At 38.3% G+C, this 16335-nt stretch overlaps 1 protein-coding gene across 3 annotated transcripts in view; it reads right to left on the bottom strand.

The window, feature by feature from the left end:
* lcor (ligand dependent nuclear receptor corepressor) overlaps positions 1 to 16335 on the bottom strand; it is a 107554-nt gene that overhangs the window by 67924 nt on the left and 23295 nt on the right. For all 3 annotated transcript variants that reach the window (XM_037534450.1, XM_037534449.1, XM_017709548.2), the window contains exon 2: positions 3127 to 3192. In XM_037534450.1, the coding sequence (XP_037390347.1) occupies positions 3127 to 3192 (66 nt within the window). The remainder of the gene's footprint in view (positions 1 to 3126; positions 3193 to 16335) is intronic.

Genomic DNA, 16335 nt, shown 5'->3' on the forward strand with positions numbered 1-16335 from the left:
CGTCACTCTCACCTGGTCACAGTGAACAGATCGCCGGTCTCTTCACTCAAACAGGGAATGTATAACTCCATGTTTCAGATGTTGATAAAGTATATTTAGCAACCATTTTTTTGCTCATAGTCTCCTCCCTCTCTAATCATGTCACCCTCTCCTGCTGACAGCAGAGCAGCGTCGCTTTCCTTGTGGTAGAAAATGCCACCAGGGCTTTCGCTAGAACATGGTACTGTGAGAATGGTGTATTATGTTGAAAATGTATCGAAACTCTTTATAGAAGCTCATATCATTTGTGCAGCAGAAGCTGCTTATTATTGCTGACAAGCAATAAAGTAAAATAGTGACGGAATCCACAGTACATGGGTTGCGGAACAGATGCACATACAAAGTAAAGTTTATCATTGTTGGGTTTAAGTGTCTCATTTTTATACAAATTAGGATGAACAGTGTGAAAACAACTGGACCAAATGAAAAATACACAAACACACAGAAACCCAAACTCTGGTTAGGACTTAGCAAGCAAACAAGGGTGTGAAAACAGCCTGAGTATAGAATCTTCTCAAACTGAATTCAGTGTGAAGTTAGTCTACTCTGCACCTCCATTTACATATTCCCATCATAGGTTTCATCACCCCTTCAGCACTGCTGGTCCTGTCCACACCACAACACAGAATAACACAAATAACACACACACACATTTTAGACTAACAGAGCAACAACACTAACAATGTTAAGCCACAAAAATGTCCCTTGAATCCTACAGGATTATGTGTGTGTGTATATATATATATATATATATATATATATATATATATATATATATATATATGTGTATAACACTCTTACTGTACACGTATGTATTCATGGTGCATTTTGGTTGCTAGAATAACTGGATACTGCTGTGTATTTTGGTCTTTACAGGCAAAAAGAGTAATTACTGTGGCTGCTGCAAGTCTGTTTCTATATATCAGTTTATTCCACAGAGGCTAATCACACTTCACTTGTGCTTCTAAAATGTTTTATTGTGTGAAACATCATCTATTACTAGATAGTGTTTTTATATAAAGCTGCTTTGTGACAACAGCTGTTGAAAAAGGCGCTATATAAATAAACCTGTCTTGACCAAATGAAATGAAACTTAAACACAGATACTGTGCTAAATTCTGACACATTCTTTTTAGCTTCAATAGCATTTTTCAGATTTTCAACCAATCAACCACTGAAATAGATGTGGATTCATTTTAATGGGAAATAGGTCAGATCATAACCAGCCCCCTCCCCTCATAACAGTATGCACATATGTAATACATAAAATAAAAAAGTAAAAGTACTCTATATTTCCAGAAGTATTCGCTCATCTGCCTTCACACACATATGAACTTGAGTAACATCAGTGTGTTTATGGGAATTGTTGACCATTCTTCCAGAAGCGAGGTCAGACACTGACATTGGACGAGAAGGCCTGTCTCTGCTCCAATTCATCCCAAATGTGTTCCATTGGGTTGAGGTCAGGACCCTGTGCAGGCCAGTCAAGTTCTTCCACACCAAACTCACTCATCCATGTCTTTATGGACCTTGCTTTTTGCACTGGTGTGCAGTCATGTTGGAACAGGAAGGGGCCATGTCCAAACTGTTCCAACAAAGTTGAGAGAATGAGGTTTCCAAAATCTCTTGGTCTGCTGAAGCATTAAGAGTTCCTTTCACCGGAACTAAGGGGCCGAGCCAAACTCCTGAAAAACAACCCCACGCCATAATCACCCCGCCACCAAACATTACACTTGGCACAATGCAGTCAGACAATTACTGTTCTCCTGGCAACCGCCAAACCCAGAGTCATCAATCGGATTGCCAGATGGAGACGCGTGATTTGTCACTCCAGAGAACATGTCTCCACTGCTCTAGAGTCCAGTGGCAGTGCTTTACACCACTGCATTCGAAGCTTTGCATTGCACTTAGTGATGTAAGGCTTGGATGCAGCTGCTCGGGCATGGAAACCCATTCCATGAAGCTCTCTACGCTGTTCTTGATCTAATCTGAAGGCCACATGAAGTTTGGAGGTCTGTATCAATTGACTCTGCAGAAAGTTGGCAACATCTGCGCCCTATGCACCTCAGGATCCGCTGACCCTGCGCTGTCATTTTACATGGCCTACCACTTCAAGGCTGAGCTGAGCTGTAAACACCAACCAGAATGAATGAAGAGAACCGCCTAGGAGAGTAAAATAGCTTGCAGAAAATGAAAAGTGTACAGTCACACTTGAAAATTTCTGAACCCCCTGCATATTTATACGTTTTTGGTTTTGTTGACCACTAAGACAAGACTTTTTTCCTTTGTTTAAATAAAGTGCAAATATTAAGCAACTTCAGTGATTTGAGAAATAAGGTCAGTTTGGAACAGTATTACATCCAGTATACAGAAATTGTGTGAATCTGTGTGAAAATAAGTGAATCCTTAGTTAGACTTGGAGTAAAGCAGCATTATTAATTAATACCACATTTATTGTGTCTTTTTGTCCCAGTTTAAATGGTGTAGCGGATGCCTTTTGGTGCCTCAAGTCATCTAGAACCATTTATGGTGGGAACAGAAAGATTCCAAGAAGTCTGCGAATAAGAAGCTAACTTCAGCCTTGTCTAAATTGCATGTAGTAATATTAGTCTGTACTGTTTACATTAAAAACACAATGAAACACTAGATTTCTATGCATTCTATACGTTCTTTATAGATCTAAATTCTTAATGTTACTTTAACAGTGTACCAGACTTCATTTAACTTTAAAACTAAATTTTCCTTCAGCATAACATGCCCCCAAACCAAAAGAGATTGGCACAGTGTCACAAATCCTGTGGAAAATACTGGGTACATCAGAATAGGCATATGTACCTTTTCTGACAACCACCTCAGAAGGATTATCCTGGAAACCACGGACATAGAAATCTAATGTCTACTACCGTTTACTGCAGTTACTGCATTTATCCTATTTATTTGCTTTGTAAGATAATGTGGCAATTAGTCCTAATTAATTATAAATTAGTCCTTATTTCTAATTTACAAGATCACAATCAAAATGCTAAAAAAATTTAATTATCCTTAAAAACAAATAAACAAACAAACAAAACAAACAATCATCCTTACCTTGAAAAAGAGGAAAGTCTTTTACTAGCCCTGGCCCAAACAGCCCTTCCAAAATGCTTTCAAAACCTGCAAAGGAGACAAAACAGACATTTAGCACCTTGTGGGTTCTTGGTGGGGAGGATGGACATTAATATGTACTCACACAATCTCTCTCTTCTGCATACATATACCCTCCCCCATTCTTCCTCATTTATATTTAATAAACCTTTTTCCTAATATAATACAGAGTGCTAATGTCAATTACTTTTTATTAAGGATAAATACTGAGCGAAGCTATTGCTAGGCAACAGCACGGTACATAAAGTTTGTTTTTCCATGGAGGAAGAGCAAATGAAGGAATGAAAAAAGGGGCAGCCCTGAGTAAAAAAGCTTTTAGAATGAATTGTATTAGGGCTGCACGTAATGTGTAGTAGGGCTGCATGATAAATCGCACGGTTCTGTTATCACTATATGACATTCCACAATAAACACATCATTAAGAGCTCTGATGACAGATCAAATGACCTCATAAACCTCATGCCAGAGAGGTCATCAGATCAGAAGAAGTCAAAAAAGATGCCGTTTACCCAGGGGACAAGTAACTTAACCATTAGGCTAAATGACCAAAGACAAACCTATTTAGTAACTAAACACTGATTAAAATATTTATTTGTTCGTGCACACACACACACACACACACACACACACACACACACACACACACACACACACACAGTTTTTGTAGCCTTTATAGAATATGCCAATTAGGTAATGCTGACTGTTTCTCAGCCTTTCAGTGCACAAAAAATGCTTGCAGTTCTGATGTAAGTAGCTGTTAATATTTCTTTTTTTTTTCATTTTCTGCAAAAGTGACTGTTGCTTTTGTAATTTTATATTGTGTTTATTTGCTTAAAGAAGAGGTTAGTTAGATCTCTGTTTACACATCCAGTCAGAGGCACACTATTTTAATAACAATTTATCACCTCTCATATCATCTCAATATCCAACACCTATATTGAACATCACATTTTATGTCAATATCATACAGTCCTAATGTGTATTAATTGAATTCATACAATGGTTGATGAAAAAAAGATGTTTATAACTTTGAGAGAACTCTGAATAATCATGGGAGTGGAGTTTGTCAAATATCAGGCATTACTATGGAGTTCATCGTAACTGATGTACACTATTGTGCTGAATCAAACTTGCCCTGATCTATGTTACTTCTATTGGGTACTCAAGCACAAGCGTTCCTTAGTAGGAATTGGAAGTCAGCCCCCAATGGCCAACAACTAGTTAAATCTGCACAATCCAGACACCCATCACCTCTGCCAAGTTTGATGGTCTTGCACATTCTGAATTGTTTTATGAGAACATCAGGGTATCAGTCTGTGATACAAAGACAACAACCTTAAAAACAACAATCAGTCTTCCAAAAAATGACTGAAGCAGAAGAATTTTTTCATTTTTTAATAGCTGAGCCAAAGTCCAGATTTTAATCCAAATAAATGTCATGGCAGGATCTGAAGCACAGAATATTTTGCTGTTATCAGAACAAAACCCTCAAATTGATAACTTTAAATGGGAAAGAAAAATCCTTTAAAATGAAGTCAAGTCAATGGGTAAAAATCCTACTATACATTGGTGCAACATCTGCTAACATGCTACTGTCTTATATCAATGCTGTGCTAAGAATGGTCCACCGCCCAAAAATATAATCAGCAGTGGTTCTCTGGTGGTGATAATGGATAAAGCAGAGGGTGTCTGACAAAGAACTCTAAAATATATATTGACTATACTGTCATGAGATTGCCACATACACATTTTTGGTTATTTGTATAAATATGGACCACTTACTCCTTTCAAATGACATTGCAAAAGAACTGAACAACCAAGATCAACTGCTACCATTTTGAGTGACCACTTCGAGTAGGTGTCATCATCAGTTACAGAACTGCTTTAGTGTCCAAAAATGTGTTTATATCGCCATAGCCTGTGGTCATTAGAGCATGATGCTGGCAAAATGTAAATAAAAACAGAATGCAATGATGTGCCAATCATATAAACAGTACAAATTAAATATGAGAACAAGCTTTTGCAAAAATATATGCTCCTTTTGAATTTGATGCCATCAAAAAAAATTGGGACCGGGGCAACAAAACTGGTAGTGTAATCCTAAAAAAAATTGGATCTCCTTCACTGTTTAGTTCTTAATACATTTTCATTGTGTTTGAAAAGGAGTAGGTGGTCCATGTTTAAACAACTAACCAAAAATAAAGCAGCAATCTAATGACAGCATTGTGACCAAACATCAGTAGTTTAGAGTGTCGGTTAGTTTTGAGTAAGTGGCTAAAACAGGAATAATCTTGTAAGAACAGTCTACTGTGCATTCTCAGTGGATGTGTGTGTACCTGTTACGCAAACTACTTGTGTAATGATTTGATTACATTTTATATAATTTATATGTAAAAACCAACAAACATTTTTCAGGGGATGCTCGAGTAACCCCTGGTACACCCCCTAGCACCACACCTGCTAACCAATGCAGCAGTAGATGGTAATAACACATGCAGATTTAAACAAGTATTCTTCTCTTTGGAGGATGATGTTCCAGCATGTTAGTTTGTACTGTATGTAGAAATAACACAGAAATAAAATATATAGAAAATACATACATGCACACACAAACACACATATATATACACACACACACACACACACACACATATATATATATATATATACATATATATATATATATAAAAACACATCAGATGTTGAAAGTGAAACATTTCATTCATTTAGAACTTGATGGCATCAACACAAGTCAAAGAAGCTGGGACAACGGCAACAAAAGGCTGGCAAAGTATGTAGTACTAACAAGAAACAGCTGGAGGAGCAGTTTGCAATTAGCTCACATGACTGGGTATAAAAAGAGCATTTTAGAGTGGCAGAGTCTCTCAGAAGCAAAGATGGGCTGAGATTTACCAATCTGTGAAAAACTGCGTCTAAAAATTGTGGAACAATGTCAGTAAAAATGTTCAACATAACATTGCAAAGACTTTCCCACCATACACAGTACATAATATCATCAAAAGATTCAGAGAATCCGAAGAAATGCTTGTATGCAAGGGACAAGGCCAATGGTCACTATTGGATGCTTGTGATCTTCGGGCCCTCACTTCGGGCACTGCACTGAAAACAGGCATGATTCAGTACTGGAAATCACTGCATGGGCTCAGGAACACTTTCAGAAATAATCAACAAAATTTGCCGTGCAATCCACAAATGCAATTAAAAGCTCTATCATGCAAAGAAGAAGCCATTTGTCAACACAACCCAAAAACTCCACCGTCTTCTCTAGGCAAAAACTCATTCAAAATAGACTGAGGCAAAATGGAAGACTGTTCTGTGATGACATGAATCAAAATTTTGAATTCTTTTTGGAAACCACAGATGCCGTGTCCTGCGGACTCCAGAGGAGAGGGACCATTCAGCTTGTTATCAGCGAACAGTTCAAAAGCCTGCATCTCTGGTGGTATGGGGTTGCATTAAGTGGCTATGGTGTGGGCAGCTTACACATCTGGAAAGGTATTATCAATGCTGAGCAGAATATAGAGGTTTTATAACAACATATGCTCCTATCCAAGCAATGTAATGTGTATGTTTTACTTAATATTATTAATATCTTTGAGAATACTAGTTGTAGACATGGACCAGAGGAACTTTCTTTTCAGATTAGAGTTAAATTAGCTGCTCTGCACTAACATCCAGTCATTTTAGCTCGTTTTTTTACTGCAGCAAATCACTCTAAGGCAACCTGAAGTTCCAAAGCACGTTAGCATTCTTTTTTGAAATCCACTCATATAAATTAAATACAGGGCAGTCCATATATATATATATATATAATCTGTATCACCTATATCTATGTATAGTACAGTTACATTTGTACATCTATACATATACATATTACACACCAAGAAAAACTGGGAAAAATAAAATATATAAATAAAATAGAATTAAATACAATTAAATACAATAGAGGGACCTACACACATGATAAGCGCACACTGTTTCTGACCTGCATCATTATGGACCAGGGACTATACTAAATTATTAATACCCTGTCCTAGTTTATGCATCCCTGAATCTTGTTGCTCATACATATGTATAGAAAACACAGTAGAGTGTATCAGATAAGGGATATGCCATCAATAAATTCTACAAAAGGAGCCCAGGTTTTGATAAATTTAACAAGGCTTCCGATTTGATTATATCTCATCTTCTCCAGTGGAATCCCCAATGCAATGTGGCAAACATTTGCCTGGAGGGCAGTAAATTGTTCTTCTAGTGGAGAGACCTCAAAAACTGCAATTGCGGGATTAGGGTCCACTGTCCCCCCACTTACATAGGAGACTGCTTCAAAGATCTTGTCCCAGAAATTAGTTAACAAATTGCATGACCAGAACATATGACCTAGTGTGGCCAGACCGTAATGGCATCTTAGACACCCAAGGTTGCTTCCAGGGGAAATTATGGCCAGTTTCACATGTTTGAATAATGAAGTCTATGAATAATTTTCAACTGAGTGAGTCCATGTCTAATGCAGAGAGAGGTGGTATGTATAGATTTTTGATACTGTCCCTTTTCCACAGGGATCTAATTCCAAGATGAAGTCTATTGCATTTTTGGGTGGTGTGGAGGTCTTTGTATAGTTGGGTGACATTAATGCCCAAATAGGTGAAAAAGTGACACTTATTTAAAAGGGAATTCACTATAGTCAATGGATGCTGCCTGTTGATTTATGGGGAAAAGTAAACTCTTTGAAAAATTTGGAGCCTGATAGTATTCCAAATAGTTGTAATATATCTATGACCTTGGGAATGGAATCTAGTGGGTCAGATATAAACACCTTATGTGTTGTTTGGTTCCTATTGACACCTGCTATGTCCTGCTGGTTTCTCAATGCTATAGCTAGTGTTTCAATAACAAGGTCGAAAAAAATGGGGAGAGGCTATATCCCTGTCGAGTCCCTCTATGAAGTGGAAAATACTCTGATGTAATAGAACTGCGAACTGCGGCTGCTGGTGAGGAATACAGAACTTTGTTCTATGTAGTGAAAGATGGACTGAACCCGAACTTATCTAGCACCGTGAACAAATAAGTCCATTCGACCCGGTCGAAGGCTTTCTCTGCGTCCAGTGAAAGTACGACCTCTGACTGGATACCTGAGGAGAGTGGCGTATGTTGAGCAATCGGCACATATTGTAGAATTGCTGCCTACCTGGAATGAAGCCCATTTGGTCGGGGTCAACAATCTTGGGTTTCATATTTTCAAGACAGTGTGACAAACACCTTTGGGAGGATTTTGTAAATCACAGCATAAAAGACTAATAGGGTGATATGAACCACGATCCAGTGGATCTTTATCTTTCTTTAGTACAACTGTGATTGTCGCTTGGGTCATTGTAAGAGGCAACTTCTTTGTGATTATTTCCTTAAATAATGCGGAGAGAAAGGGTGCTAGTTTGGAAGAGAATGCTCTATAAAATTCTATGGGGAAACCGTCATGGCCAGGCGCTTTTCCACTCTGCATAGAGCTTATTTAATGGAGCTTGTAAAATTTCTTCTTCTGTTATGGACGCATCCAAGATGCTTGGATCTTCTACATTAATCTTTGGAACGCCCAGACCACTGAGGAATGTTTGAATGTCTGTTGTATTTGAAGACTGTGATGTGTAAAGTTTAGCATAATAAAACCTGAATTGGTCATTAATAATTTGGGGGTGTGTGGAAGCAGAGTTGGGTGTGATACGAATTTTCGGGGATTGCACTGCATGCTGCCGTTTGTTTAAGTTGATGGCATAATAGCTTTCCTGCCCTTTCACCGTGTTCATAATATTGCTGTTTTGTTTTTAATAGTGTACATTCCATCAGTCTAATTGAAAGATTGTTTAATTCTGTTTGCAGCAGTAGGCGTTCTTTAAAGACTTTGGGTATAGAGTTATCAGCTAATCTCCTGTCAATATCTGCTATTTGTTGAATTAATTCTGTAGAACACTAAGTACGTTCTTTTTTCTTGTGAGCGGCATATCAAATGATCTGCCCTCTGAAATAGGCTTTAAGTGATTCCCATATAGTTGTATGTGACATTCCCGGGGCACTATTGATCTCCAAATAGGGAATCTATTTGGTCAGCTATGAATTTTTTGAATGAGCCATAAGTCAGTAATAATGGAAAGTTGCCAGGATCGCTGAAAGGTGGGGCTACTTGGAAACACCACATCCAACTGAACTGGGGAGTGATCTGAAATCACTATACCGTGATACTGACAGTTAGGCACCCAAGAGATACCCCGATGGTCAATAAAATAATAGTAAATTCTTGAATATGAGGGGTGGACCGGTGAAAAGAAACTGCTTAGTGGTAGAATTGGTGTGTCTCCAGGGGTCAAACAACTTAAGAATGCATGAATGATATTATAGCACCTGATTTGGAAACAGATCTACCTAAGCTGGGACTGGATTTGTCCAATCCTGGCTGTAGTATACAGTTAAAGTCTCCACCTAGTATCAGCAGAGATCACGGAGATCAGGGAGTTTCTCTATAAAGCGAGAGAAAAACTCTGGGTTATCCCAGTTGGGGCCATAGATATTGACTAATATAACAAGATTACCACATAATTTGCCTGATACGATGATAAATCGGCCATTATCGTCCAAAATTACATTGATGCGTACAATTGGACCCGCCTTCTTTATTAATATTGCTGCCCCCCTAGACCTGTCTCCTTAGCTAGAGTGAAATATCTGCTCAATCCAGCCATTCTTTAGCCTATCATGTTCGCCCGCCCGGAGATGAGTCTTCTAGAGGTATATATTGTCTGGACTCATTGACTTTAGGTGTGTGAAAACCCTACTGCACTTTATGGGATGCTGAATCCTTTTAATGTTCCAACTAATGAATCTTATTGAGCCTAGAGTATTAGCCATAACCTTGAAATAAACCCCCACATAAGTATCTAAGTGGGCTACCCTTGAAACATTCTCCAAGACCCTCAGAACATACCAAGTTAAACAGATACACGGCCATACATGCTACTAGGAAAGGATCTAACAGATCCTTGTCAGTCCACTGCATGCACACAGCACTGTTTATACTATTCCATCCAAACACACCCACACGTGCGCAGAGAGGAAAGCTCCGAGCACCTATTGGTTGTGCATAGTTGTATGCGCCATCACAACTAAATTGTTTGAGAGAACAGTATTCATGTTACTGGTGTATGAAACAGTACCATGACTTGCGCCATCACCAGTGCTTGGTGCTATTGGCAACCCAGCCATCAATCCCTAAGAGGTGACCTGTTGGCCGAGATGTTCTTCCTGATGTAAGACTGGGCTTCCTCTGGTGTAGAAAAGATCCGCTCCTGATTGTTATGTGTAATCCGAAAATGAGCTGGATACAGAATGCCATAATCGGACTCTCCACTCCACGAAGCTGCTGTCTCAACCCATTGTAACCTGCTCAATCCCTGGCCACTCGCGCAGTGTAATCCGCGTAGATTGAGATGGTTATTCCGTCCGTCATGATCCGCTGTTTTTCCCTGGTCAGGCGAAGGAGATTAGCACAATCGTGAAAGTAGCGTAAGCGGGCCACAACAGCACGGGGTTGTTCGCTCTGTCTCAGCGCTGGTGCCAGGGAGCAACGAGATCTGTCCAGCATTGGCGCCTCTGTGAGGTTCAAAGTTACTGCAAAGTAACAATATCATCTGTGCATGCTGACAGGCTTTTCTCAATCTCTCCTTGTTGTATTCTTTAGCATGGCTAGCACTGCAGTGACCATGGTCTGATAGGACTGCAGCTTAGATCTGACCATGTTAAAGTCAGCTCTGAACCCGTCATCTCTTTCTCCAGAACACTTCTGACTTCTGGTTTGATTAGACCTCCGTTATCTTCGCATAGCAACGCGAGAAGCTCGCTTCTGAAGGCTTTAGTTTCTAGCGCTGTCGTCACATCGGCGGGGGCTGGATCGTCACGTTGGTCTGTGCCAGAGGCACTAGGCCTCTAAGCAGATGTAGCTAAGTTTCAAGTTTTTGTTGCCTTGCCAGCCATGCTCCCTCGCTTGGATGTGTTGGAAGCGCTGGACCACACTTTAAAGTCAATCAAATTCTTGTTTGTTCTGCCCCAAAGTGCCTAAATGTAGAGTTTTAAACTGAAAGTTCTGAGGAGCCTAGTAACACACGTCTACTCCATAGCTTGCTCCTGCCGCTTTTTTTTTTGTCATTACTCTACGGGTTTTCCAACCTACACTGCAAATGTTGGAATGATGTATTCAGTACTGATAAGAACAGTACATTATTTCGGCTGGCATTACTTTAGACAGAGTGTCTTTGTTATTCATCATATAATGTAGATAAAGTCCAGGCCATAAGATATCCAAGAAACCAAGACAGCTAGTTTTAAAGAAAACACATTTGTCTTGAATATTACACAATTGTGACTGTAAAATGAACACTACTTAATGTCCTGAAAACATTTCTCGCTGTCCAATACTTTGGTCCTCTTAAAACAGGCAATAACTATGCAACTAATTCAAAACAAACTAAAACACATCCCCACTCAAAATATTCCTCCAGTTCTGAGCTTTGCTGGACTCCAGTAGTGCAGCAATAGATTTATACAAAGAGGAGGTTAAATAATCTGATTCACTTCTCCCTTGACCTAGATTTCTGTTAAAGCAATGTTTGTTCGGGAGGAGGAAAAAATAAGAGTGACATCATTGCTAATACACTGCTGTAATACTAGAGAGCATTAAATCCAGCTGAACCCTTCAGGCTTTTGGCTGTCAAACAAGGGTTTCAAGCCAACAATCCCCAAACACATGTCAGAGGAAAAGTGTCAGAGGAAAATAACCCCTAAATGCAGAAGAGATTTTTAAAGCTTTTTTAAGCTTATAATGCTAGTGATTAGTGTCAGAATCAAGGTTTGACTTTGAAAAATATGCAGTAATACATTATGGCCAAATGGTGCATTTTCAACAGATGTATGGCAAGTTTATTTACTGTAAAGAGCCTGAAACTCAAAGACGTTAAATAATACCCTACTGGCAATCTTTTGCATTACATATTCTGGACTTCAACCAGCACTGAAGTATGATCAATCTCCATCTGATGTGATTAATGTACTTGTGAATGCCCTTAATTTTTGTAATTATTATTTATTTTATTTGCATTTTTTCCCTTTGTCTTTGTCTGTTGCACTGTTTGTTGTTGTTTTATTAGTATGATAAAACCTTTTAAGATCAAAAAAAAAAAAAAAAACAAGTTTAAATCACACCTTGTACAACATATTTTGCCATGATATTTACTCCCCTGTAAAAAAAAAAAAGCAAAACTTTTTGGTGTTGATTTTATATTTCAATCACTCTCATTACTGTGATCCACATAGTCACATGAGCAAGTGCCAGTCACACATTTATTATAGTGATGTTTAACGCAAAACTTCAATTGGTAAATAGCTTTTCTTTAACAGTTTCCCACCACTAAAATATTTCCATTCAGATAATAATAGAATTTTTTGTTATGTTAGCACCAAGCTAGCAGTGGTGTAGCAGCTCCCAAGCTTATACACAGACATCTGAAGCATGTTACAGCCATTCAAGTGACCCCTGTTTTGGATGTAACAAGTTGGATGTTTATTCCTTCACTAAGGATTAAATATATTTATAGTATCAATATCTGTCAGCATGTTAACTTTATGGCCAACTTACTCATCAACAAAAAGAACAGAAATTTAGTGTTTAGTGATGTGACATTATTGCTGTTTTACACGGTCCTGTCCATCAGAGATGTCCATATGTGAAACAGCTGCTGTGACTGTGAAGCATGAAAGCTGTATGAGTTGGACTGTTTATTGAAGTGGTGCGAGAAATTTGCTCAGTGTGGCATAGCATCAAGCAGCAAATATAAATAAATTTCTGTAAAAACAAAACGCACTACAACAGCAGGCCTCACATTTTCTAATTTCTCAGATGGCAGATGCAATGACAAGTAATGTACAGTGCTGCTTAAACGTTTGTGAACCTTTAAGCATTAAGTGAACTTCTGCATAGGTTTAACACAGATCATAACAAATAAAGAGAACCCAATGAAACAAATAAGCAATTATGTAGTTTTTAATTTGCTTATTTGGACAAACTTATTCAACAATTTTTGTTGGCAAAATATGTGAACCCCTAGAACTGTCAGACTTGTATAGGTCATGATTAGGGTCAGGAGTTACAATCAACTGGATCACAGTGTGACTGACCCTGCCCTACTTAAACAAAATAAGTCACACACATTTGTCAGTGCATACCATGTCTCCAATCAAAAGAGATTTCTGAGGGCCTAGGAACAGAATAGGCTGGAAGAGAACCCAAAACAATTTCTGAAGAATGGGAACTTCATCGATCCACTGTCAGATAGAGTACAAGTAAGTCAATACTAATGTTAGCATTCCCAGCAGTGGTCATCCAACAAAAATTACTGCAAGACGTATAAAATTATACGTATTGGCTAATGTCAGTGTTCACTAATCCACCATCAAGCAAACAATGAACAGGAACAGAATGTATGGAATGATAGAACAAGAGCTGGTTTATTAGATAAGATAAGATAAGATAAGATAAGATAAGATAATCCTTTATTAGTCCCACAGCGGGGAAATTCACAGTATTACAGCAGCAGCAGAGTAACAGGAGTAAGGCACTCAGTAATAGAAATGGGAAACAGTATAAACCTTATCAACATTATAAATAATAAAAATTAAAGCTAAATCTCTAGACTATTCACAGGAAAATAATAATAAAATAAAATAAAATAAAATAAGAGTTGCATGGGAATCTGTATTGCACTTAGCATATTGCACAATGAAGAATGTTCGCATTCTGTATGTGTGTATATTGTATGTGTGTGTGGTCTACTGGGAGCAGTGCTGGTTGTACAGTCTCACAGCAGCAGGAAGGAAGGACCTGCGATAGCGCTCCTTCACACACTTGGGGTGAAGGAGCCGGTCACTGAAGGAACTGCCCAGTGCTGCCAGAGTCTCATGCATGGGGTGGGAGTAGTTCTCCAGCATGGATGCTAGCTTGTTCAGCATCCTCCTTTCTCCCACCGCCTGCACTGGGTCTAGAGGAGTCCCCAGCCACACATAAGCAAATATATCAACACATGTTTGAAAGATAAGAGTAGCACTTTCTCATCTTTTTCCCCTTCTGTTGCTTCTGGGCATCAGGGAAGGATGTACACATGTATTTATTCAATTAATTTATTTAAATTGTCCAAATGCATCCCAGCTCTGAGTTCATAAGCTCCCACTACGCTGTCAGTCTGATCACGTCTCTGAAATGAATATAGACTGGAATACAATGGAATATTCTTTGTATATGAAGCAAAAGATGCAAAACTGTAGTAAACATACTCTATATAGGAATGCAGTTCTGTGTAACAACCAGCTCTTCAGACTGCTAGGAGGATATCCAATAATATTAAGAGTTAGGGCTCACTTCCAAACATTTACTGATTTACAGCAAAGATCCTACAAGGGCTCCCTGGTGACCCTACAGCCAACCAGGGGTTCAAGAGAGCACAATGCTTTAGGGCTGTAGTGGAAATCACCATTATAATGAACAACCCTAAAGCACATACTTTCATATCAAGCAATGGTATAATATATGTGGCTGACTGCTGTCATAACTGCAAATAAGCATATATGATAATTACACACTCAATGACCATCAGTATGTGGAGCTCTAATGATTAATGATTATTTTATTGAACATATTATATAATCACCTACATAGTAGTGCTACCTGAAAACAACATTTAGAACATGATTGGTTTTTTTCTTTTTTGAATAGTAGTATTTTTTTTGTCTTGCAATTGGTCTGGTCCTTTAAAACAGGAAGGATGGGGGAGACACCTACGCTTCTGTGGTGCGCCGACCTACCTTCTCCCTCTCAGCTTGGAAGCATTACATGACAGAAGGGGACCTAGCTACTGGTTGGAAGTGGCTAAGACTAAAACTGAAGAAAAACTAAATATGCAAAAGGTAAATATGAGGTAAAAGTAAAAGGTAAAGTTTGCTATTTTTGTCATTTGGGTTCAACAAACTATTTGTGAGACTTCTCACAGGATACAAGCATCAACTTAATAATAAACCATTAATAATTACATTTTAATATTCAAAACACTCAAATTTTATATTCAAGGTAACAGTATGTTAGCAGTACGAGTACATAGGGCTACAACAATTAAAATCAACAGTGTTTATTAAGGGAGTAATATTGACAAGCTGTGGGAAAAAAAAAAAAAACAAAGGATGCAACGACTGTGTATGTTCAATTTATTGAAAATATTCTGCCAAGAAGAAGTTTCTTTATAGAATGGCATTGTTGCCAAGCAACCATGGACCGCTGATTGAGGAGAAGAATGTTTGGTCACCCATTTCATGAACTTTGTAACTTTGTCATATAACAATGAGCATATGATATCATGGCACCGTTCAATGCAAAAACCTTCACTTTCTAAGTATTTTTTGGTCCCCAAATCACCAGTGAGTCTTATTTCGCATAAATCCAACAGTGCCTCACACTCACACTCGAGCTGAATCTCAAATGGCTCCCTGCACCCTAAAAAGTGCACTATATCAGAATTTTGACAGATAAAATAGTCATATGAGATTCAGCTACATCCACACTTGATAAATGACTCACTATTAGAATCTATTTAGGCTGAAATTCTTAACCTTCCATTGTAAGCATACTATTTAGGGAGTATGGTGTCAATTGAGATTAAGCCATTCAAGTGTGATTTTTCAGACTTTTTTACTGCTGTTTTACAGAGAATCATATTGTGATTACTGTAATTTGAGGTTGTGAAATGAATTATGGAGTCATTTAGGCTGTTAGCAAGTTGCCCAAAAATTTGCTAGCTGAGGAAATAAGTTGACAGCCACTCAGCCTAAACAAAAATGGGTTCTTTGTCAGTGCATTCAGTGGTTTATCAGAGCAGCATGATTATTCTATGATTATTCCACTAACAGCATGGTGCAGTAATACAAAATTCATGTCGTGGATTTTACAACCGCTTTGAACACAGCTCAGCCAAACAGATTTCAGGACCACAACTATCATGTATTATAACACACAGTTTTAATTATCCTATAAAAAATTATTCATAGCAA

This window comes from Pygocentrus nattereri, chromosome 25, assembly GCF_015220715.1.
Source record: "Pygocentrus nattereri isolate fPygNat1 chromosome 25, fPygNat1.pri, whole genome shotgun sequence".
Taxonomy (NCBI): Eukaryota; Metazoa; Chordata; class Actinopteri; order Characiformes; family Serrasalmidae; genus Pygocentrus; species Pygocentrus nattereri.